Source organism: Danio rerio, chromosome 8, assembly GCF_049306965.1.
Source record: "Danio rerio strain Tuebingen ecotype United States chromosome 8, GRCz12tu, whole genome shotgun sequence".
Taxonomy (NCBI): Eukaryota; Metazoa; Chordata; class Actinopteri; order Cypriniformes; family Danionidae; genus Danio; species Danio rerio.
This window is the reverse complement of record NC_133183.1, coordinates 3,133,424-3,159,486: the sequence shown is the minus strand read 5'-3', so window position 1 is coordinate 3,159,486 and position 26,063 is coordinate 3,133,424. Positions and strand designations below refer to the sequence as shown.

Genomic DNA, 26,063 nt, shown 5'->3' with positions numbered 1-26,063 from the left:
CATATACTATCCTGTTGAGTGTGTAAGTGCATAAGTACTTAGTGCATGAGTGCATAGTGTAGAGTGTGCCATTTGGGACGCAGCTTTTGTTTTTTCACTTCAGCCATCTTCATCTTGAAGAATCCCCCATCCACTTCAACTCCTCCCCCTTCTCCTGATAGGGCTACACGGTGGCTCAGTGGTTTGCACTGTAGCCTCGCAACAAGAACGCCAATGATTTGAGCCCTTAGCAGGCCAGTCTTTGTTCTGTGTGGAGTTTGCATGTTCTCCCCATGCTCACTTGGGTTTCCCTCAGGTTCTCTGGTTTCCTCTCACCGTCCAAACACATACAATATCAATAAATTGACTATTCTAAAGTGTCCTCATGGACAAACTCTTACACCCCGTTCACACGGGGCTTGAGCGTCAATGCTTGACAGAGGGCGTGTCTGAAGTTGGGGCTGACGCGATCGTCATAGCAGCGTTAGCCAATGAAATTAGTCGGCAATAGGCCACTGTTTGAGCTGGTGTATTTGCATACAGCGATCTGATTGGCTGACGCTTCCATTGCAACTTGAAAAGTTGAGCTAGTCCCAACTTCTGCAGCCAGCAACGCCACTGAAGCAGCACCGACAGCTCCACAATGCAGTTCTGCAGCGCCTGACGTCAGCCATTCAAAGTGAATTGGAAGCATTGAAGCTGACGCCCCTTGTGAATGCGTCAAGTGATTGGTGTGACCCATGGTGCATGCAACGCGCATAGCTGTGCATTCATACTTCTTTGCGCTGTTTCTGTTGCTCTGCAATAACACTTCCGAAACACTAGTTGGCAGTGAGGTATTAATTTTCCTCCGTGTCGAGTTTCTTCGCTGCTGTTTTGTTTTTTCTGAACGCTTCCTTTAATGTACAAGTGGCTCAAACTTGCTTATTTTGAGGCAGGAATCGGCGGACGTGCAACAACTTTGACCATGAGGTAAACACAAAACAGAACTTTTCATCCTGAACTCCTTCACGGGACTCCACACTTGTAAACAGTCGCTCCATGTGGCTCGCACGGCTCTCGGTCCCGCCCACACTCGTCAGCTTGCGCTACTCATAGTTGCGACGTGTACACTGAAAAAAAATGCTGTCTGCAAAATTGTTGCAAACAATTTATTTGTGTTGAATTTAAACAAACAAATTACATTTAGTATTGTTTAACATAATTTGTTTGTTTAAATTCAGCCCAGATAAATTGTTTACAAGCCCTTAACTTAAATTTTTTTAGTAAATCCAAGGAATCATTTTTAAATTATTTTTTTCAGTGTAGTTACATTTTTTTGTGAGGTGCGCATCAGCGACGGTGATGGCCACGGCGAGGGCTATGCGTGCGCTTGACGCAGAAGTATAAATCAGCCTTAAGTCAGCTATCTATTCTTAACACGTTTTTAACCAGGGGAGTTCTCAAGATCTACCTGAGCTCAAACTCCGATCTCACCCTTCAAACGAGAGGGAGCCCCGGGCTCGAGGATCTTCTGAGCTCAGGGCTCTCTCCCGGGACAGCATGCCATTGAATATACTCGAATATACTCTAGAAAATCTTGCGTTATAGTGTGAATAAAATAGATTTTAAACTGTCCTGGTTTTAAGCATAACTTTAAAATATGGTCTCAAGATTTCTAAAAATAACAACTGTAATTTTGTTCTTAAGGAAATGCATAGTGTCTCAGTGGTTAGCACTGTCGCCTCACAGCAAGAAGGTTGCTGGTTTGAGCCCTGGCTGGGTCAGTTGGCGTTTCTGTGTGGAGTTTGCATGTTCTCCCCATGTTCACGTGAGTTTCCTCTGGGTGCTCCGGTTTCCCCCACAGTCCAAAGACATGCGCTATAGGGGAATTGATTAACTAAATTGGCCGTAGTGTATGAGTGTGTGTAAATGGGTGTTTCCCAGTACTGGGTTGCAGCTGGAAGGGCATCCGCTGTGTAAAACATATGCTGGAATAGTTGGTCAGAGACTTATTTTACATCTTGTATAGAGTCGTCTCCTTTAAGAAAGACATTTGTATAGTGGAAAACAACAAAATCGGTGTGTTAGAATAAGAAAGTGATTTTAGATGCTTGTTGTTGTGTAATTTCACGCGGCTGTGATTTGCACATGCTTTCACATTCTGCTCCGTCTGTTTTCAGTCTGTTTCCTATTAGCTCTTCTATCAGATTCAGTCATTTCCATTCTTCTTTCCATCATGTTTGTAATGAAGCGTCAGACAGACTGACTCCGCATGGGACAGAGAGCGTCAGATGATGTGTTTCTCGCAGTGGGGGGTATTTCACAATCCATAATCATACAATTATCATGTCCATCTGAGGAAACACTAGCAGATGTTGGGTAATAGTGCTGATCTCAGGTCAGATCCTGCAGTTTTGCACACTCCAGCTTGATTAAATGTGTTCGAGGAGAGAAAAAGTGCTTGTTTTCATGTGAAATGGGGACAAATGCCACCCAGAAGCACAAATATTCATCAGATATATTTAGGATACTTCACTGAAGTTAAATACTTCAAAATAGTTTTTATAATGTATTCTAGGCTGTTATATGGGTCTAGACTGATATTGATCGATCATGAAATTAATTGTTTTTCAAATATTTCCCAAGTGTTCAGTAATTACTTTATAAATCTATTAATGATTTTTTGCATTTGAATAATTGTGTTAATTAAAAGCGTTTTAGTCCATAAGAAACTTCACTCTTGATTTGCAAGAAACAAATCAAAATTCATTCATTTTCTATTCTGCTTAGTCCCTTTGTTAATCTGGGGTCGCCACAGTGGAATGAACCGCCAACTTCACACATCCCAAGTCTCCCGGAAGTTGCGGGAGTATCACTCAAATGCATAGACACTCCCGGATGCCCGCAAATGAATGATAATCTCCCGGAAATCACTCGTCTCCCGCCCGGTCCTTAAATACGTTACACACCCCTCTCTCTACCGCATCCCTCAGGTACGTCATGCGCAACTCACCCCCCCCGCTCTTCAGGTATGTCGGGTCGTGCGCAACTCCCACCAATCTTCGGGTACGTCTCGCGCGCACACGCCCCCCTAATCAGATACGTCGCTTACTCAACCCCCCCACCTCCCACCTCTCTCTTCAGGCACCCACTATCCCGCTACCTCCGGCAAATCAACTCTGTATCCCCTGGAAATGTCTTTTCCCAACTTGGGATGTCTGCAACTTATTCATCATGTTTTATATAGCGGATGCCCTTCCAGCTGCAACCCTTCCCTGGAAAACATCCATACAAACTCATTCACACACATACACTACAGACAATTTAGCCCAGGGGTGCCCAAACTCAGTCCTGGGGGGCCGGTGTCCTGCAACGTTTAGTCCCAACCCCAATCAGACACACCTGAGTTAGTTAATCAAGCTCTTACTAGGCCAGCCAGGGGTGTCCTGGAGAGTGTAGCTCCAACCCTAATCAAACCAATCCAGTGTTTTTCGTTTTGTCAGTTTAGTGGTTAATTCGTACAAGTTCAGTCCTATGGTTTTGAGTTTTGGGTCATGACTGAAATGACAAGATCTCGGATACAAGCAGCTGAAATGAGTTTCCTTTGCAGGGTGGCAGGGCGCACCCGTATAGATCGGGTGAGGAGCTCTGACACCCGGGGGAAGCTCGGAGTAGAGCCGCTGCTCCTCCACATCCAGAGAATTCAGCTGAGGTGGCTTGAGCATCTGTTTCGGGTGCCTCCAGGACGCCTACCTAGGGAGGTGTTCCAGGCATGTTCCACCAGGAGGAGGCCTCGGGGAAGACCCAGGACACGCTGGAGGGACTATGTCTCTCTGCTGGCCTGGGAACGCCTCAGGATCCCTCTGGAGGAGCTGGAGGAAGTGTCTGGGGAGAGGGAAGTCTGGAGTTCTCTCCTATTGCTGCCCCCGTGACCCAGCCCCGGATAAGATGAAAATGACATAATATGACAAGAAATAATAACATTTTACTTCTAATTCCCTAGAATTCAGTAATACAAAACAATATACAACTGTAAAGCTTTCATATAAAGGAAATTCCCAAAAAAGCAATTCATTTGGTGCCAGATATTCTTTATATGGATCACAGTCCATAAATTAGTACACCCAAAATTAATATGTTGGGAAAAAAAAATTAAATAATCATTTATTAAGCAGTAAAAGTCAATAGAAACAAAGTTATCAAATTTAGTTTAAAATTTTGCTTATTTGATTTTAAACGTATTAACTTTTCATGTCTAAAGATGTTTAGTGACCAAACTCTTATTTTAATATATATAACTGTTTAATAAAACTCTTGTGTAAATGCACCAAAAATGTAGTCTATTCACTGAAAAATGCAGGCTATACGAATATTCAAAAGGAGGTGTACTCTTTTGTTAAAGAGACCCAAAATGAAGATTTCCTCACTATTTTCTGTCTCTAAAGTGATCAGAAACTTTTATACAGTAAGTTGCTTTATTCTGTTGAACACAAAAGGAAATATTTTAAGGACAGCTGAAAACCTGTGGAGATGCGGTGGCGCAGGTAGTGCTGTCGCCTCACAGCAAGAAGGTCACTGGTTTAAGCCTTGGTTGGGTCAGTTGGCATTTCTGTATGGAGTTTGCATGTTCTCTCCTTGTTTGCGTGGGTTTCCTCCGGGTGCTCTGGTTTCCCCCACAGTCCAAAGACATGCGGTACAGGTGAATTAGGTAAGCTAAATTGTCCGTAGTGTGAATGAGTGTGTATGGATGTTTCCCAGAGATGGATTGCAGCTGGAAGGGCATCCGCTGCAAAGAACATATGCTGGAAAAGTTGGCAGTTCATTCCGCTGTGGTGACCCCAGATTAATAAAGGGACTAAGCTAAAAAGAAAATGAATGAAAACCTGTAACCATTGACTTCCTGATTTGTCAATGTTCTTCAGGTCTTCAGCTTCCTTTAAAATATCTTCATTCTGTTCAATAGAAGAAAGAAACAAACGGGTTTGACTTTGAAACAAGTAAAGAGCATGTAAATGATGGCAGAAATTTAAGTTTTTGGTAAACTATCCCGTAACATATTTCAGACGGTGTATATGCACACACGTCCTGCGGGCGGCGCTGTGCGCGTGATTGTGAAAGCGCGTCTCTCTCCAGCTGATGCCGTTGCCGTTCTCTCACCCTGAAAGTGCTCAGTTTTGTCAGAAACTTCTGGAAGTGGCATCTTTTGGTCTAGAGCTCTAACCAAAGTCCTATTTTGTCGTCTGAAGATGTCTGAAGCGGGTGTTTTGTGGGTGTGTGTGCTGGTGGTGTGTGTGTCCGCGGTGTGTGAGGCTGGATGTGCGGACAGAATCGATCCGACCTGCTGCCCGGGCCGAAATAACGACTGTTCGGACAGGAGCTTCCGGAGAACCGTGTGTTACTGCGACACATACTGCCGGAGGAGCGGAGACTGCTGTGAAGATTATAATACCGTGTGTCACGTCTCTGGTGAGTCCGTTAAACCACATCAGCATCATCATAAGAACTTAACCCTTCAACCTGCTGCTGAGATAAGTGCGCGTCACCTTTGGGGATTACTTTTTCTCAAGTTAAAATATCTTACTTAAAAATATCATAAGGTGTTACTTGAGATATTTTAATATTAATATTCAAGTTATACTACTGGGGTGTTGAATGCGATTATTATTGGCTGATGTAATTTTACATTACAAGCAAGGTGTGTGCAGTTATTTTCAGATAACGTTTAACGCACGGCTAAAGTAGTTTCGGCAGGTTTTCGCTCAAAAATCACACCATAACACAACAGAAGGCTTTGAATGAGATGTGTCAGAAAGTACTACACTGGATAAAGAACATAACTAAACAAAACTAACTTATTTTTTTCTAACTTAATCTGAAGGTATATAAGGTGCGCAGTTATTTTCAGACAAACGCACGGCTAAAGTATTTCCGGCAGGTTTTGTGCGCATTACAGATCCATATCACTACGCTGAATGATTTGAGTCATTTCAGATAAAACTGTCAAAAATGACATCAAAACACAACAGAAAGGCTTTGGGTGAGATGTGTGAGAAAACACTACAACGGAAGAAAACAATGCAACTAGTCAAAACTGACCTTTTCAAAATTTTTGGTCAGTCCAAAAATATCAGAAGGGATTTATGCGATTCTGATTGGCGGATGAATATTAAAATAGGGTGTGCAGTTGCATGTTTTCCACGCGTGTTTGCGCGGTGCTCCGGTTTTCCACACAGTCCTAAGACATGCAGTAGGCAAATGTTCGGCCACTTTAGGTATTGTACACCTTACTAGTACCATGTTGGACCCCTTTTGCCTTCAGAGCTTCCTTAATTCTACCGGGATAGATTCAACAAGCAACTGGAAATATTCCTCAGATATTTTGCTCCATATTGACATGATAGCATCATGCAGTTGCTGCAGATTTGTCAGCTTTACATCCATGATGCCAATCTCCCGTTCCACCACATCCCAAGGGTGCTCTATTGGATTGATATCTGGTAACTGTGAAGGCCATTTGAGTACAGTGAACTCATTATCATGTTCAAGAAACCAGTCTGAGATGATTCACGCTTTATGACATGGTGCGTTATCCTGCTGGAAGTAGCCATCAGAAGATGGAGACACTGTGCTCATAAAGGGATGGACATGATCAGCAACAATACTCAGGTAGGCTGTGGCGTTGACACGATGTTCAATTGATCTTAATGGACCCAAAGTGTGAAAAGAAAATCTCCCCCACACCATTACACCACCACCACCAGCCTGAACCATTGATACAAGGCAGGATGATCCATGTTTTCATGTTGTTGAGGCCAAATTGTGACCCGACCAACCGAATGTGTCAGCAGAAATGGAGACTCATCAGAGCAGGCAACGTTTCTCCAATCTTCTATTGTCCAGTTTTGGTGAGCCTGTGTGAATTGTAGCCTCAGTTTCCTGTTCTTAGCTGACAGGAGCGGCACCCGGTGTGCTCTTCTGCTGCTGTAGCCCATCTACCTCAAGGTTGGACGTGTTGTGTGTTCAGACCTCAGTTGTAACGAGTGCTTATTTGAATTACTGTTGCCTTTCTATCAGCTGGAACCAGTCTGGCCATTCTCCTCTGGCATCAACAAGGCATTTTTTTCAGACCATTCTTTGTAAACCCTAGAGATGGCTATGCGTGAAAATCCCAGTAGATCAGCAGTTTCTGAAATACTCAGACCAGCCAGTCTGGCACCAACAACCATGCCACGTTCAAAGTCTCTTAAATCCCCTTTCTTCCCCATTCTGATGTTCGGGTTGAACTGCAGCAGATCGTCTTGACCATGTCTACATGCCTAAATGCATTGAGCTGCTGCCATGTGATTGGCTAATTAGAAATTTGCATTAACAAGCAGTTGGACAGGTGTACCTAATAAAGTGGCCGGTGAGTGTATATGATAGTATATTCTGTGTTATTATGCTCTTTGAAATTTCATAATTCTGTCAAGCGTTTACAGATGAAGAATAGCCATGCTGGGCAATTCTGGCACATTATACAGTAATGTTTATTAATGTGCATTGCCCCTGTTAGCAAATAAACTAAACCTGTGTGAAAGAGGCTCAGAGAGAGGCACGAGGAGATGAGAGATTGAGTTTGATGGCGTAGTGACAGAAGTCTGGCTCAGAAACAGCTGCTCTCCACTTCAAGATGAGTGACGTGATGAGTGAAGTATGTGTGTTGGTGAACCTGTAGGTTATTATCACAGGCGTCATTATCTGTGTGTCTGTCTCTCAGCGGCTTCAGCTACAGAGCTTAGATACAGCTACAAATACAGCGTTTGTATGTGTATAAACAGCACATCCCTTCAGCTCATCGCAGGAGCTATAACACTCCAGTGTTCTGCTCTGTGCAAGGATGTAAAGATGCTTTCATCTCGGTGTTTTGACGTGAGGGAGGTCTTGAGTGTTTTCCAGGTTTATTCAGGAGTTGCCCAATCGTCTGTGTTGTTTATGCTGTAAAGAGACATCTGAAAGCAGAGCATGACCTGTGTTTAAAGCGACAGTTCACACCAAAATGAATATGCTGTCACTTGTTTTAAACCTGTTGAGTTTCTGTCTTCTGTTGAACACAAAGGAAGATATCCTGAAGAATGTTAGGGGAAAAATGCAGCTAAATATATTTCTATCATCCGGTTTTTATGCACATTTTGGAATGTTGCGTATAAAAATGCTTAATAGAAACCCAAGGTGCAACTAAAAATAGAAAATGCACTTTAAAAAAAATATATGCGCAAAGTTCAGCAGGATAAATGTATTATCTGATAACAAAAAAATGTGCATAAACTGCAATGGGAACACATTTAGCAAATACCTTCTGACATGCCCATTAGAAAAGGCATGTTATTTTGTTATAAGAGATCATGTGATGATAAAAATGATAAAAATGCGCTTATTTTGGGCGCATATGCGCCCGATATTTTATCTCTGTGACGTCAAAATATATTTGGGAGCATGTGTGCGAGTGCATGAAATTGTTGTGAGGGACCAGTTTTTACTGCAAAATGTTCAGCACATGCGCGGATTCGGGAGACATTCATGCATAATGCATCTCTGCACTTGAAACGCGAACGCAGCGCTCAGGAATGGTTTAAAACAGTTGTCATGTCAACTTGCTGCAGTAAACAAAGCCAAGTCTGTAATGCTTGCCCCGCCTTCGCGCTCTTCTTATTGGTCCACTGCTCTAGCACTGAAATATCAGCTGTCAATCACTCAGTTAATGCCGTCTGGCTTGGGATGACAGAGAGAGCTACTACCGCGAGAAACTGTAAAGCGCTGAAGATGAGAATGAAGATAACACTGACAGATATTGTTTTACAAACCATGGCATCTAAAGCTACAAATTATGACACATCTTACTAGTGATCATGTGCTGAATGTTAATCCACCATCTACACTTTTCCAAGAGTGGATAAAAGACTTCCTTTGGCTTCAAGTCCGCTATGAAAAGTCTGTGGGATGGAGTTTTTAGGTAACTGTTTGCCACATCTAGTACGAGAGCTTCAGTTTAGTCCTTCATTTAATTGCCAGATGCTGTCCGCCATGCAAGTGGCAGCTATTTGTCAAATTTAACACCACGTACACCATCGCAAACGGGCTTGCACTGAGTAAACTAATATCATTACTCATGAAAAGACCGGTATTGCTATTTCAAGTGCAATAAATCTGTTTGTATAAAACTTGTAGTAACGGTGCTTATAATCGGTGGGTGCGACTAAATTTTGGCTGGTGCGCCTACATTTTTTAAGTTAGGAGCACTGGTGCTACCAAGCAAATAGGTTAATTTCGAGCCCTGAAATGTGTGTGTTGGACAGCATTATTGGACAAAGCAGCATTTCCAGCACATTGTTGCAGATCTGAAAGGTTGTTTTGCTGATTGTAAAAGGCCTCAGCCGTCGGTCTGTCATCACAGAGCTTTAGTATTATTATCATTCCCTCCAGAACTGTCTTGAGCATGTGTCTACGCTCCCAAAGAGCATCTCACACTAGAGATCTGCGCGGGACTAAAATTTTAAGTAGAGAAACTTCACAGAATGTGAATACCTATTGGAGGTAGACCGTAGAAAAACTGTTATTTGCAAGTTTGTCCTCTGGAATTAAAAAGTTCACACTTAGCTGATGATTGATTATGAAGCTTGTTTGGCATGCTGTCCCGGGAGAGAGCCCTGAGCTCATAAGATCCTCGAGCCCGGGACTCCCTCCCAATTGCAGTGCGAGAGGGGAGTTTGAGCTCAGGTAGATCTGGAGAACTCCCCTGCTGTATTAGCTAATGAACAGATAGTGATTGCTCTTAAGAGATAACTGCTTACTAGGAGCATGTCTATTGTGCTGATCTGGATTAGTCAATTAACTTAAGTAGCATGTTTTTGGATCGTGGAAGGAACCTAGGGGAAACTCACATGAGCACGGGGAGAATGTGTAAAATCCAAACATAAAATAGAACCAGGGACGTTCTTGATGAGGCAACAGTGCTAACCAATCCAGCCACCGTGCCACTCATCTAGGATAGGGGGAGGAGTAGAGGTGGAAGGGGGGATTCTTCAAAATTAAGATGGCTGTGATATGGAACTAAGGAGATTTTATAGTAGGTGCGTTCGACTTGAACCATGGCTTACCATGGTTACACCCCTAATATATATATTTATATATATATATATATATATATATATATATATATATATATATATATATATATATATATATATATATATATATATATATATATATTAGGGGTGTAATGGTTCACAAATATCTCGGTTCGATACGATACAGTGGTGTCACGGTTCGGTACATTTTCGATACAGAAAATAAAAGACTTTACAAACAGTAATAGTTATACTTCCAGGGTTTCTGCTTAGCAGCAAATAAAACAAATCCTTCTTTATACTCAAAACCAAAAAGCTGCTTATAAAAAAATAAATATAATATTGTAGCAGTTAAACAAATAAAAATAAAAGAAAAATTTAGTTTTTAAATGGAGTTCAGTTTTAATCAATTAAAAATGTGAGTCTGGAGTCTGGATGCACCGATTTAAGACGGATTTCAATCGATCTGTGCAGCGCTGCATGAAGTTGAATGCACCTATTGGCTAAGCAATCTTCTGATTGCTGAATCATAAATTGGATAATGCAGGACCAGCTGCAAGCAATCATAAGCATGAGATCTTCTCGATATTAGTTTATAAATAAACTACTTAGCAGTAAGAAGCTACGATACAGAATAATGAGCTTAAGCTTGACTACAAAATTAAATGTGTCATCAGAGGGGGAAAGCCCCGCCCACTAGTGCCCATCTCATTAGCATAAACAGCAGCCCTGAGTGAGAAGCAGCCGTCTGTCCATTAGCCATTAGAGTGTTTGAGCTGCTGTAGATAATGTCAGCATAGACTAGGAGGATTATAGATGTGGAGTTTTAGAGGAAGCACAAATGAACAGCGTCAGGAGTCTCCATAGACTAACAGAAACATGAGGCACACACTTATTTACACGTTATTAGTTTTTCACACACTTTCCTGACACGCAGGCATTTGTAGCTCCAGCCTCTTTTGACAAGAGCACAATCTCAAATTTAAAGTGACAGTCAACAAAATGGCAAAATTTGTATTTAAGCCTAATAGGGTCAGTTCTAGAGAGTTGCAAAACAATATTTGTGTGCTATTTTTAGCTGAACTTCACACACACACACACACACACACACACACACACACACACACACACACACACACACACACACTCTCTATGGACATCAGAGACTTATTTTACATCTTGTAAAAAGGGGCATTGTGGGTCTCCTTTAAATATAGCTGTGGAAGTGTGCACACTTCATCTCTTATTTAGTTTCAAAAAGCTCGAATAAAGTCTCCAGATCTTCAAACATCTGCGTTCCTGATGCTTCAGATTCTCAGCCCAAGCCGGACATTGTTGGCAGGTGTGCTGTTGTCTTTGAGAGCGGTCTTCATAATCATCATCTTCGCTGTGCGGATCGTTTTTATTATGAGTAATGCTGGACTGGAGGGATTCGCTTTTGGTTTGTTCATGTCTCCAAATAACAGCTTGATCTGATTCATTCGCACACGCACACTCGCGCTTTTACTCATGATTACTGCCATATGTGTGCGTTGCAGCAGCTGACTTGATATATTTAGCTGAGGAAAACAAATGTTCAGAATATTTGCAAACAAAAAAACTAAACTCTGCGAGCCCTTTAGCAGATTTATGAGTGTGAGTGTGTTTGGCTGTGGGATATTGCTCAGCTATTATTGCTCCATGTTGTTGCTTATTTGACGTTTGGTATTGTTTTGGACTGTAGATGTTAACACGAGACTAAGAGGTAGGGTTTATTTAAATCAATAAATCAAATGTATATGAAACCGTTCTAAAGTTAAAACAAGATTTCCAAAAATGATTTTAAAATAGGCGGCATGGTGGCTTAGTGGTTAGCACTGTTGCCGCACAGCAACAATGAAGTTTGCTGGTTCGAGTCCCAGCTGAGCCAGTTGGTGTTTCTGTGTGGAGTTTGTATGTTCTCCCCGTGTTGGCATGGGTTTCCACCGGGTGCTCCGGTTTCCCTCACAGTCCAAACACATGTGCTGTAGGGGAATTGATTAACTAAATTGTCCGTAGTGTATGAATATGTGTGTGTGTGAGATTGAGGTTGTATGGGTGTTTCCCGGTACTAGGTTGCAGGTGGAAGGGTATCAGCTGCGTACAAATATGCTGGAATAGTTGGTGGTTTATTCAGCAGTGGTTACCCCTGATAAATAAGGAACTAAGCCAAAAAAAATGAATGAATGAGTGAATGCATATGCTTAGAAATGTACTCATTAATATGTGACTATATTTTAATTAGAACTTCAAGGCAAATGTTTGATAAAAAATGTAGAAATATAATATATTCATTCATTTTCTTGTCGGCTTAGTCCCTTTATTAAACTGGGGTTGCCACAGCAGAATGAACCGCCAACTTATCCAGCAAGTTTTTACGCAGTGGATGCTCTTCCAGCAACCCATCTCTGGGAAGAAAAGATTAAAGATTATCTAATGATCTGAATTGTGGATTAATTGTTCACTTTAAGACTAACAATGTGTGCTAGCAAAACAAACAGCATATTTTGATATCATGCAGATTTTAAAGTGATGTTCAGTCCGCAAGTGTTAATAAAATGTCAGTTTGCATATGGGATCTGTTTGTTTTGAGCCATGTTTTTTTTTTCTTTGCCTCTGTCTTTGCTGTTTGGTTGACGTGAGTCTGTTGAATGTGTCTCTGGAAGAGCTTTATTGTGTCTGTGACAGATTCCTGACATGCTGAGAAGTATCTGCCGTGGGTTTGGTGGCCCTCATAAACCTCAGAGGCTGAGAGAGAGAATATAATAGCATAGGACTGCCTGGAAATGGTTGAAATACGGGCATTACACAGTAAATGAGTGATTTGATAGGAAAGTATGTTGGTGTGGCTCAAGGTCATTAACAGTTTTGGATTTTTCGTTAGTTTTAGTTTCCATTTCATTTTGACTTTTTGTTTTCAAATTCAGTTAGTTTTAATTAGAGGGAGATTTACTAGTTTTTATTAGTTTCCATAATTTGAAATGACTTAAGTTTAGTTGAGTTTCTATTAGTTTCAGTATCAGTTTTTTTTCTCTATAAGCATATTGGTTAGGTGCAAGATTCAAAATCAATAAAAACTCAGCCATATATTTTTTGAAACCTGTATTTAGAGGATACATGAACACTATCATCTACCAATACCATATCCATCCTCAAATTCAAATACAACAGGCCACAAGATATCAGCTGTGTTCACACCAGATGCGGAAGAAGCGTCAAGCGTGAGTGATTTACATGATAAGTCAGTGCAAACGCGCAAAAAGACATCCTGCGGCGCGATTCGCGTGAATGGCGTGACACAAATGACGTGAATTGTGCGGCGTGAATGGTGTGTTATGCACCAATGGGCGTCGCAAATTGAGCATTTTGCGCGAACACTTGAGTTTAAAAATTTGAACTTAAGCGAACATTCGGGCCATTCGCGTCAGGTGCTTCCTCTTGTGGGGGCGTGATTGTGATATAGCGTCTGTTGTTGGTGTCCTGGGGGAAAATCCTCCTGCTGACATCGACAACAGTTCATCAAACTGGGCTCGGCTCAGTCAGAAGCACCGCCGAAAGCCTCCATCATCCAGGTTCAGGTTCTGGAGGAGTTTATGAACTCAGAGCTGGATGCATCTCTGAAAAGATCTAGTGAACTCAGTCACAGCCCTAAACGTATCTGCTGTTTTTCAGCCTTCATAAAGCACATAAACACTGTTATTTTAAATCCATGTTAGCCATTTACCAACGAAGCTTGAGTCAGCGGGCTGACAGAATCCCTGCCCATCACCCGTCTGTTCTGAAGCGGGGTTTGATGCGCAAATAAAGCGAGTAAACTCAAATGTTATTTACGCGCGAATAGCGCAATGACATTTATACACAACGCATATTAAAAACATTAAGCGAACGTTACAATATCACAATAATTAACCCCAAAAAAAGCAGCACAATCACTATCAGACTGCTCTTGTGTTTGCGATAAGAAGGGACGAGGCTGAATCCAGCTTCTTATTGACGCTATCTAGCCCACCTTAAAAACTGCAACGCTTCCGTTTTTCAGCTTCTTAATCGCGCTCAAGAAAAACTGTTTTAATCTTCTAAGCAAGGGCTCATTATGCGGTCCTGGCATCTTGTGGATTGACAACGTCAACCGTCTTTGACTAATGGACACCGATGCACTGACTCTCAGAAATTATAAGTATTTGAAAATAGGCACTATCCTTATTAATAAACTGTATGGTTGCAATCTAAACAACTACATTCTCCACTAAAAAGCCTCAAAAGCACATGATGTTGCCCAAGAGCAGGAATATTTGTCAAACTGTAGAGCGTCCTGTGCTTGTCTGTGGGCGGAGTAATACACAAAGGTGAAGAGGCCTTTGTGTGCTGTTACTGACAAAATATCTCTCGGCTATCAGCCAATCAGATTCTAGAACCAGACAGAACTGTTGTATAAAACTATATAACCTGCTTAAATACAAAAATTATATCTGTGTTAAAACAAATTTTTCTTAATTAAGTTTTATTGGTAATGTATGTAAAACCTTTAAAAACAGATATTTTTATGTGGGATAACAATGTTCAGAGTGCATGTAAACAGATCTGTGATTGTCTTCAGTTCATTTGAATTGAAAAAAAAAATAGGTGCATGTAAACATAAACATAACAATGCCTAAATTGCACTTCTTGTCCAGAGAAATCTGATTTTAGCCTGATGCTACAATATATCGAGCTATCAAGACAGAATCAGAAAGCATTGCAATAAGACAATAGAGCAGTAACTCCACTCTGTTTCAAGTGTTTCTGTTTTCCTGATTTGTTCTTGATGCTTTCAAACTAATAAACTATAGCAGTGGAGCAAATTAACGTTTACATTGTTAATGTCTGATTTGTTTTATGCATCAGTAAAACATGGCTGCTGTTCACTTTTAGAAATTGTAGTGATGCATTATTTTTCCTGTAATAGTAGGAAACATATGTTGGTTACAGTATATTGAGAATACAGCCCTAATACGTGGAGCTTGTGTCAGTTACCTGACTGAGTGAGCTGTGTCTGCTACTTTCCACTTTTATGTCATGAATGTGTTGGTGTTGAGGAAAAGCACATGTTCCTCTCTGTCCTCCCTCTTCCTCTCCTGTCGAGTCTATCGCTAATTAAGAGCCAGCAGAGCCGCTCCATCTGTCAGTGCATGAGCAGGTGTGCTGCTTTAGCTCTTTACTGACCCCTGAGCCTCTTAAAAAAAACAATGAAATTTTCATTTTCATTAATTTGCTTTTTTTTTTCAATCAAAACATTTTCATGGCAAATATTTGGGGTATTTTAATAATAATCTCTGTTTTATTTATTTAAAGCTTATTTTGTCATTTTTTTAAAGTAATAATTTAAAAAATAAACAATTAATCAATTCCTTTTTGATAATTTTTTTTATTTTTTGCTTTATTTTTTAATTTGATTTATCAAAAATAATACAGTTTCGTTTCCCTTCTCCTGCCACTGTAAGAATACTTGTCTATGCATGTTTTGAAATAAACTTTTATACAATTTTTATAGACACTACAAAGAATTCATGAATATATATATATATATATATGTATTGTATGAAGAGTTCAGATGTAAAACCCTCTAAGTTCATCAGACCTCTTTTTTTGTAAATGAGCATTTTCCATCAGGCTCCTCTGATTACGTTACAAGTTTAATTTTATATGTAATGATCAGGATATTAGCTGGTAAATAAAATACATTTCTTTTCCAAAAATGTCACTTTAGACAATTCTTTGGTTTTTAACAAGGTCAATTTTCTTTTGTGTCAAAACCAGCTAAATCCACGTCTGCTTTTTCTGCAAAACCCTCTAAATCAGGGGTTCCCAAACTTTTCAGCCCGCGACCCCCAAAATGACAATGACAGTGACTCGTGACCCCCAATGACGCACACAAACACACCAATAGACCCAAGTCTATTTATTTTTATTATTATTATTTTTTTATGTATGTCAGTGCTGTAAATGGGCTAGAAAGTTTAACCTGGTGTTACAAAATCTTCTGCATCTGACAGTATTGCTGTGTCTTTAGTTTAATGTAGTTACCCGAGAAGTCACAATCCAATAGAACTAGTAACTATAAGCTACTATAGTAACTATAGTTTATAGTAACTATAAACGACTATTTTTTTCTCTTCAGTAGGTTATTGATAAAATACAGTAAGTCTTAAGGTTTAATAAAAATTTATTGATTTTTAAAAATCACCTGGCGACCCCCCTTCATTGTCACGCGGCCCCTTGGGGGGTCCCGACCCCCACTTTGGGAACCTCTGCTCTAAATCCACATATCGGGACAAGACATTGTAACTGGCTGAAAATCACTAAAGATGCAATTAGAGATTATTTTACCAAACATAAAACACATTACACAGATCACCTGAAACTAAAAATGTATAAACCTGCCAAGTAAGTGGCGGTTCATTCCGCTGTGGTAAATAAGGCAAAAAGCTGAAGGAAAATGAATGACTGAAATCTGTCAAGTGCATTAATCAATATCAATAAAACATGATATTAATTTAATCTTTACTATCTGTTGTCATTTCTGATATTTGGGATTTAGATTTAATGTAAGTAGAGCAGTGTAAACATTGCAAACATTGTAAAATAAGCTTGGTAGGGTCATATAATGTAGTGTAAAAACATTATGAAACATCAATATCTGTGCACTGTGCATTAATATGAAAAAATCTTATGTATAGGTATTATAAAGTCAAATAAATAATGTACAGTTTTATACATGATATTTATCTTTTAAAAATAGCTTACATTAGCTAATAAAACACCATCATCCCATCATACTTTAGGTCTTGGTCTCTTGTTTATCCTCAGAGCATCCACGTGGGATAAAAGAACGGCTTTTATCTTAACTCTTAGTCTTTCAAGAAACGCAGTTGCAGTTTAATGTATAGTAAATCGGACTCATTCAAAGTAGCGTTGCCACAAAAAAAATGTTATGAATGCATGCTATACTTCTGACTGTATATTGTGTTTTCTTTTCCTTATAATGCACAGAGTTTTGAGGTGAGGGACGTTTTCATTTGCCATTCACTGACAGTCGGACAGGCTCATCCGGTTCATCAAACTCCATCCTCTAAAATTGAAATCTGAAGTGAAATAAATCAGTCTCCTCATAAAGTCGGTGTATCAGCGCGCTGCTACATTGAAAACATATTTCGATTGGCACCTTCTGATTGGTTCTTGGGATATAGTGGTTTTTGCTGTCAAAGGCAGGTGGTGTTTTTAGTGGCTTTTGTTACTGTTATTTCTGAATGCGCTGACGCTGGGATTTGGATGATTAGAAGCAAATCTATTTGTTGAACATGTACTACGTGCCTGAAGCATTCACTCAATGTCATCATATCATTTTTGTCGTAAGTGGCGTTTAGCGGCTTTTGCATCTAAACTCTACATATATTACAATGCTTAGAAGTCTTAGAAGAGACCGTGCAAATGATGAAAACATCAACCTGCAGTCTTAACATGCTCCTTACATCATTCTTCAAAACTGCATGTACCTGTTTAGAAATGGATCTTCTAAAAGTGGTAAATGCTTCACTTCTCTCAGGGATTTTTCCCAAACTCACTTAAAACTGCAGTGTAAACCCCTCTTGAAGAAGAGAAACCTGGATAACACCATATTTTTACCGTGTTCAATTCCTTATTGAGTAATTGAATTAGATTTCAGACATAGTAATTAGAAATATCATTTAAATCCAACTTTAATGATGTAATTAGTAATTAATTACTTTTTTTCAAGTAACTGACCCAACACTGTTGTTGTTATTGAAGCATTGTAGTTTAATGCATCACCAGATCATTGACCTCTGGTGGCCCAGAGTCTGTGAGCGAGATTAAAATGCGGTCGGACCTTTGGACCAGCGGTGAGGCTTTTTTGGCAGTCTGGGAATGGCGAACGAGGCACTTCTGCAGAACTAATGCAGGGGAATGTGGGGAATTTGACAGGGCCTTTGTATGGAGGTGTGTGTTTGTGAGTGTGTTTGCGTTCATTGTGTTGAGATGTGTCACTCTGGTGCGGATGAACAGAAGAATGACAACCAACAAACCATGAGGTCAGAACGCCATGAATAAAACAGAGCGATTCCCAAGCCCCAAATTATTCTTAGCCCTGGCAAATTCTCACTTAAAGTTTTTGGGTCAAATGTAAATAAAAGTAAACACTACACCTATAAACCAGTCATCATAAATGGAAATATAGTAGAGCAGGTCTCGAATAACAATAATAACTGACAATAAACTTAATTTTGATTATAATTTAGAGGCTGTTTATAAGAAGTCAGCGCCTCAGTCTCCTCCGCAAGTTGAGGAGTTTTAATGTTAGTACCCAGACTTTAATCATTAGATCATTAATAGAGAGTGTTCTCACATATAATATAGTGTTTGATGGTTTGGTAACACAACACTTATACAGCAATTATCGCAAATTATCAATTAGGCAAATATGATAACTGATCACAAAAAACATTCTCTGCAGATTATATTCGGCTCCTTTATTGAGATTATACACGTGCCCTTAACTCAGCTTTTAAAATGTTACCATCAGGACAGGTTTAGAATTCCTAAAACCTGAATAAATGCTAATAAAAAGTCATTTATACCAATTGCAGCTCTTGTCTTATATCAGATCACTGTTTGAAGTGAATGGGGTGCTTGTCAAGAATAATCTGCAGTAATATACTAATACAATACTACTAATTACTAGCCCCCCCTGAATTATTAACCCCCCTGTTTATTTATTTTTATTTTTTTATTTTTTAAAATTTGTTTACAGAGAGCTGATGTTTCCAACACATTTCTAATCATAATAGTTTTAATTACTCATCTCTAATAGCTGATTTATTTTCTCTTTGCCATGATGACAGTAAATAATATTTGACTAGATATTCTTCAAGACACTAGTGTTCAGCTTAAAGTGACATTTAAAGGCTTAACTAGGTTAATTAGGTTAACTAGGCAGGTTAGGGTAATTAGGGAAGTTATTGTATAATGATGGTTTGTTCTGTAGACTATCAAAAACAAAAATAGCTTAAAGGGGCTAATAATTTTGTCCTAAAAATTAGGACATTTTTAAATGTCATTTAAAAATCAAAAACTGCTTTTATTCTAGCCGAAATAAAACAAATAAGACTTTCTCCAGAAGAAAAAATATCAGACATACTGTGAAAATCTCCTTGCTCTGTTAAACTTTATTTTGGAAATATTAAATAAAGAAAAATAAATTCAAAGGGGGGCTAATAATTCTGACTTTAACTGTAAATGGGGCTAATTTGCTTTTTAAGTTTTTAATGTATGTTGTTGTCTTGACGAGTGTTGATATTGTGTGATTGTTGTATGGTTGTATGCATGCAGTTGTTGTCTTAAATCCAGTGTTAAAAACAAAATTCCTTTCTATGCCAAGCAGAACAAACTATAAAGTTTAAACTAAACTAAACTTGACTAAAAGCTGAGAAATACTTTTTTCCACATTGATGCCTCTTGTACATCGTCTTATCTTTTGGACGAAACTGTGTCAAAAGAACTTGCTGGTTGAATTTAACTTTAAAGGGCCATGAAACCCCCTTGTTTCAGCAGGGTGTTTCACACCTCTAATTTGGAAAAGTCAGAAAAGTGGGCGTGTCCAGCTCTGTTTAGGGGGAGGGGCGGGTGTCGGAGGAGCAAAAGAGGGAGGGTCTGTAAAAAATGGAGTGTCGATTTGGGCCTGTGTTGATTTTCAGAGTCAAAACACACACACACACACACACACACACGCACACACGCACACACACACACGCGCACACACACACACAGACACAGGTGGGAAAGTGTTTACATGGACATCAGTAATCAAATTATTTGCCAAACTATTAAATGGTGGACTTCAACTGCAGTTTGGCTCTTTCATTCAGGAATTTCATTCATGCCCCTCATGAAAAACGACATATTTGATTCGGGGAACTGCTCTAAGCGTGTATTTTTTATGTAATGTTTGATACCGCACGGCGAATGAGAAAAAAAACCCTCTGCATTTCCTGGAAACTAAGATGCTCACGGTAGGCAGCGTCAGAAAGCCGTGTGTGTTATTCCGGTCACAAAATGCAGTGAAAAACCTACATGACGATAAGTTTAATTGTGGTGCTTACACGTTTACACTCGGTGTAATAGTTAGTTCAATACAAACTAACTTTTCCATTTAAATAAACAAAGAGCACTGGTCTCTCACTTACCAAATCTGTAGAGACTGGAAAATCACCAGCAACTAGAGCCGCGTCTTTATTAAGAGGAGACGAGCAGCAAATCCAGATCTCAGCGTTTGCAGATGAGAACAGCTCTCAGGTAAACAATGTTCCTTAGACACGTGTTGTTGTCGAGCGTAGTGTGCACTGTAATCCACACGTGAGTCCATCTGCGCTCTCATCGAGAGAAAATATAAACAAAACCGTCACTGCAGCAAATTATGAAAGCAACACTTCACGCTTGTTTTAGTAGCACAACGTGTCGTCTTTCTGCCGTCTGAACACTGTAACATTAATGAATATTAATGAAGTTGCACAATAGAGCGCGCTGATTGGTTTGAACAAAGTCTTACTCATGAATGAATGCAGCACACTCAGAGACGTAATAAGGCACTCTCAGGTACAGACGTCCAGTCTACACGCTGGAATACACGCTAAGATGTCATGGCCGTGACGCAGCTTCAAAAATTTGTTTCAAACCGGAAGAACGAATTTGCTCGAAATAACGCAAAAACAACCAATTTACACTTTTTAGTGAAATATAGGTGTCCTAATAGTGTTTTTAGCAGTGTGGGACACATGAATGACAGTCAACAGCTCCAAATATGTTTGGTGTTTTGTGACCCTTTAAGGGGTATGAATAATTTCATTTTAAAGTAAGTATTATTAGCCCTCTTAAGCAATATTTGTTTTGGATTTTCTGCAGAACAAACGTTCGAGGTTACTAAAGTAACCCTTCGTTCCCCGAGGAGGGGAACGGAAGCACTATAAGTGGATTTGATTGTAAAATCCACGCATTGGGAGGTTCGGTTCAGAAGCTACTCGTCTGAAAGAGTATTGAACGGGCCAATTAAGAATGAATTGGCAGCGCAAGCCTGCGCAGGTGAGCGGCATGAGCAATCAACTGAGTATATAAGCTCACCTGGCGCCAGCAGACGCTATCCTTTTTAAGCTGAAGAGACTTTCAACAGCTAAGGGACAGTCATTATGGCGACGGAGTATAGTGCTTCCGTTCCCCTCCTCGGGGAACGAAGGGTTACTTTAGTAACCTCGAACGTTCCCCTTCGGGGGGAACTTCAGCACTATAAGTGGATTTGATTGTAAAATCCACGCATTGGGAGCCCATTGAAAGCGCCATAATGACTGCACCTTACCAACACCCCCGATGAGGAGATAGTCAAGCAAGCGTGACGCACCCACATCATGGGGGGCGCGGTCCTCCAACGTGTCCCTGGCCCTAATTTATCCTACTTCAACAGAAGTTTTACGGATTTATATATATTTTTTGGGAAGTCGTGAGCATCTAGATAATTCTAGGAAAATACGACAGTACGTTGGGAAGCGTGCAATCCCGATAGGGAGGACGCTGCGGAGGCCATCCGTTACCCAAGGGGGGATAGATGGCAGAATTTACATATGGACTAGCCCTAAAAAGGGGGAGTACGCATAGCAAAAGAGTGGTTAGCGGGGAGGGAAGACACGGGTCCGCCCAGGGGGGGGGGACTTAACCGTGGCTGAATAAGCATATGGGATCGCCTAGTGGGGACCACGCATAGCAGGCACCTTTACCCAAAACGCGGGCTGACCAGCGGGCAGACCTACAACGTAGTGGGCCAGCAAGTGACTCCTCCGCTGAGTCAGTGCTGGGGGCCACGGAGGAATCTGCAGGGCTCACCTGACGGGGAACTTTACTGACAGATAAAAAGGCGCACGTATCTCCGTGTTAGGGAAAATGGCGCAGCAAGCGTGTTTCAACACCCTACCGAATTGTTTCCTCAATCACCAAGGGTTACCTAATACCCTTGAGGAAACCGGCTCCACTCGCAGATTGTAAAACCTTGCAAATGTGTTGGGTGTCACCCAGCCCGCAGCTCTACAGAAGTCTGTTAGAGGGGCGCCGCGTGCACGCGCTCGAGAGGATGCGAAGCTCCGAGTGGAGTGCGCACGCGCTCTCGGGAGACGCGGCTCATCTCGGCTCTGATAGTGAAAGAAAGGCATCCACAATCTAGTGGGAACTTATTTCGGTACGGCACTTCCCTGCTGCCGACCGCTATAACAGACGAAGAGCTGCTCAGATGATCTAAACTCTGAGTGCGGTCCGGATAATACGCAAAACGCGAACTGGACCATAAGAAGGGCTGGGTCTGCCTCCTCCGAGGGCAGCGCTTGCAGGCTCACTACCTCGTATTAAAACGGAGTGGTAGGAACCTTGGGCACATATCGCGGGCGGGGTCTCAGGACGTGAGAGAAGCCAGCCCAATTACAGGCACGAGTCACTGACCGAAAAATGCCTCCGGGTCCCCGACCCTCTAATCGATATCAACGCGACCAGCAGAGCTGTCTTCAGGGACAGAAAGATACTGAGTCGAGGATCGAAGGGATCTGACGCGGCTTGTGTAGCGAGGGCGAGATCCTAAGAGGGCATGCGGATTAATTCGCTTAACGCCCCTGAGGAACCGGATGATGAGGTTATGCGTTCCCACGGTGCTGCCAGATGGCAGCCACGTAACCTTGAGTGTGGAGGGCGACAGCCTGCTCTCCAACTTCTCTCGGCGTAAAGAAAGCACAACGCTGATCTGGCAAATTACGGGGGTCTTCTCAGCGAGAGACACGCCATTCAGTGAATAGACTCCACGTCAGGGCATAGGCGCGCTCGGGGAGGGGGCTCTAGCCCGAGTGACGGTATTAGCCACCGCGATCGGAGGTTACCTAAGTCTTCCTCGCGTCTAAAATCTCAACAAAGATCGGCGAGGGTGCCAGGTGGTGCCCTGTCCCTGAGAGAGTAGGTGCTCTCTCGAAGGGACTGCCAGGGGAGGGCTATCGCGAGGGAGAGCTCTGACATCCAGGTCCGGTTGAGCCAGAGGGGCGCAACCAGCAACCTGTTCCTCGTCCTCTTCCTGACCTTGCACAGTAACTGCGCGAGCAGGCTCACTGGGGGAAACGCGTATTTGCGCGTGCCCCGAGGCCAGCTGTAAGCCAGTGCATCCGTGCCGAGAGCACTCGGTCAGGGAAAGAACAACTGGCAATGAGCGATCTCGGGGGAAGCAACAGATCGATCTGGGCTTCCCCGAATCGCGCCCATATCAGCTGAACAGACTCGGGGTGGAGTCTCCATTCTCCAGGACGCAAGGCTGCCGTGAGAGCGCATCGGCTGCACGGTTGAGCTTGCCTGAATATGAATGGCGTGCAGTGATTTCAGCCGCGGATGACTCCAGAGGAGCAGACGGCGGGCGAGCTGAGACATGCGGCGAGAGCGCATACCCCCTATACGGCTGATATACGCCACCGCCACCGTACTGTCCGTCCTGACCAGCACGTGTTGCCGCTCCAGCACCGGAAAAAAACGGTGGAGAGCGAGGAACACTGCCAACAGCTCCAGGCTATATGCCAATGCAACTGGGTACCTTTCCACAGGTCCGCAGCCGCATGCCCGCAACGCACAGCCCCCCAGCCCGTGTTGGAAGTGTCTGCTGAAACGACAACAAGACTGGACGCCTGTTCTAGAGACACCCAGGCCTGTAGGAACGAGGGGTCGCTCCAAGGGCTGAGGGCGCGGCGACACAGCGCAGTAACAGAGACTCGGTGTGCGCGCGCGTGCCATGCGCGTCTGGGGACTCGATCGTGAAGCCAGTGCTGAAGTGGTCTCATATAGAATAATCCGAGCGGCATGAAGCGGCTGCGGATGCCATATGCCCCAGGAGCCTCTGAAATAGTTTCAGTGGGACCACTATTTTACTGTCGAGCTCTCTCAGACAGTACAGCATCAGCTGAGCGCGCTCTCCGGAGAGGCGCGCTGCCATGGTGACCGAGTCCAGCTCCAGCCCGAGAGAAGAGATCCTCTGCACGGAGGCGAGTTTGCTCTTTTCTCGGTTGACCTGAAACCCCCACAGGTGGAAGTGCCAGAGCACTTTGTCTCTGTGCATAATCAACTGCTCCGAGAGAGGGCAAAAATCAGCCAGTCGTAAAGAATTGAGTATGCAGATGCCCGCGAGCCGAAGGGGCGCTGAGGCACCCTCCGCGGGCTTGGTGAGGACCCGCGGAGACAGAGAGAGCCCGAAGGGGAGGGCTTTGTATTGCCAAGCTCGACCTTCAAACGCAAACCGCAGAAACTGTCGGTGGCGAGGAAGAGTGGAGACATGGAAATACGCGTCCATCAGGTCTAATGCTGCAGACCAACCCAGAGGACGAACGCACCGGAGGATGCGCTTCTGCGTGAGCATTCTGAACGGCAGCTTGTGCAGGCAGCGGTTCAAAACGCGCAGATCTAGGATTGGCCGTGACCCACCGCTCTTTTTGGGCACGATGAAGCGTGGGCTGTAAAACCCGCTCTCCATCTCGGCTGGAGGGAGCGGCTCGATTGCATCCTTCGCCAGGAGGACAGCAATCTCCTCTCGCAAGACAGGGGCGGACAGGGGGCTGACCCTGGTGAATACACACCCGTGACTTGGGGGGGCCGTTTCGCGAACTGAATCGCATAGCCGAGTCTGATTGTGCGTATGAGCCACCGCGAAGAGCTGGCCCGCGCTAACCAGGCAGGCAGAGCTCTCGCTAATGGACTCATCGCTACAATCGCTGACGTACCAGCAGTGGGGCAGCGCGGAGTGGGTGTGCTGATCCGGGAAGCTCGCGGGTCCCACGGAAAAGCTGGAGGTGAGATATTTGCTCTCACTCCAAACCCGAGCTCCGGAGGGGAGGCTCGAGGGGTGGGAGAAAGGAGACCGTCCTCCCAGCGCTCGTGAGCCACTGGCGAAACGCACCGAATCTGCAAGCTAGAAAGCATAGCGTCCCAGACTGGCAGATTTCGGGCTGTCACATCTGGGGAAGTGAAAAGTGCCCTTTCATAATGTTTTCATGGCAGTAAAAAGTGCCGTTGGAAATAGGGCCCCGCCCTCCAGCGGGGAAAGAGCAAGTTTCCTCTTCTCTAGATGGCCTGTCCCAGGGGCGCTTCGCGGTCCGTTGCCGGACTTAGCGGCGTTCTGGGCAGGGGGGCTGCCTGCTTCCGAGGTGCCCGACGCGCTCGCTTCGCCGAAGGCGTGTGCGGGGGCGGAGCAGCTCTCGTAGGCGGGCGCCTTCGGCGAGGAGCAGGTATGAATGGCACGGCGGGCGGAGCGGGCTACGGACCGCCGATAAGACATCACCCACCAACTGCTCTCTCACCGCCTTGAATTCCTGGGTGAATTCACAGACAGTGTCGCCGAACCTGGCTGGGGATATGGGGAAGTCAAGAAAGCGGACTTTGTCGACTTTGCGCATATCAGCCAGGGGTGGCGCTCCTGGACCACTAATGTGGACATCGTCCTCCCCAACGCACACGCAGCGGACTCAGTAGAAGAGCTAAGTCGGCGGCGGTGCGAAGCTCGTAAGCCTGGGTTGGACCCACCCTCGTGCAGCTCGGCCAGCGCCTGCGCTTGGTAGCGCTGGTAGGTGGCTATCGCATGCAAGGCGGAAGCAGCCTGGCCCGCAGCTATGTAAGCTCTAGCTCCGAGGGAGGTAGATAACTTACAGGCTTTGGATGGGAGACAAAGCGGACCCCGCCAAGAAGAGGCGCCGCGCGGATTTACCGCCATCGCGCACTCAACCTGAGGAATCGCCACATACCCCCTGGCTGTTTCACCGTCAAGAGTGGTTAGGGTGGAGGAACACGCAGCACGAGCAGAAAAAAGTGCTTTACAAGACCGCGTGAGCCTACTGTGCACCTCCGGGAAGAAGGGAACGCCCCTCTAGTCGGTCCGGC

General features: G+C 43.2%; 1 protein-coding gene across 2 annotated transcripts in view; it reads left to right on the top strand.

Annotated features, from left to right (window-relative positions):
* The first annotated feature begins 5,131 nt into the window (after positions 1–5,131).
* The window catches only part of si:dkey-178e17.3, a 64,922-nt gene continuing 43,990 nt past the window's right edge, over positions 5,132–26,063 (top strand). For both annotated transcript variants that reach the window (XM_003199037.7, XM_005166740.6), the window contains exon 1: positions 5,132–5,427. In XM_003199037.7, the coding sequence (XP_003199085.3) occupies positions 5,208–5,427 (220 nt within the window). In that variant the 5' untranslated portion in view covers positions 5,132–5,207. The remainder of the gene's footprint in view (positions 5,428–26,063) is intronic.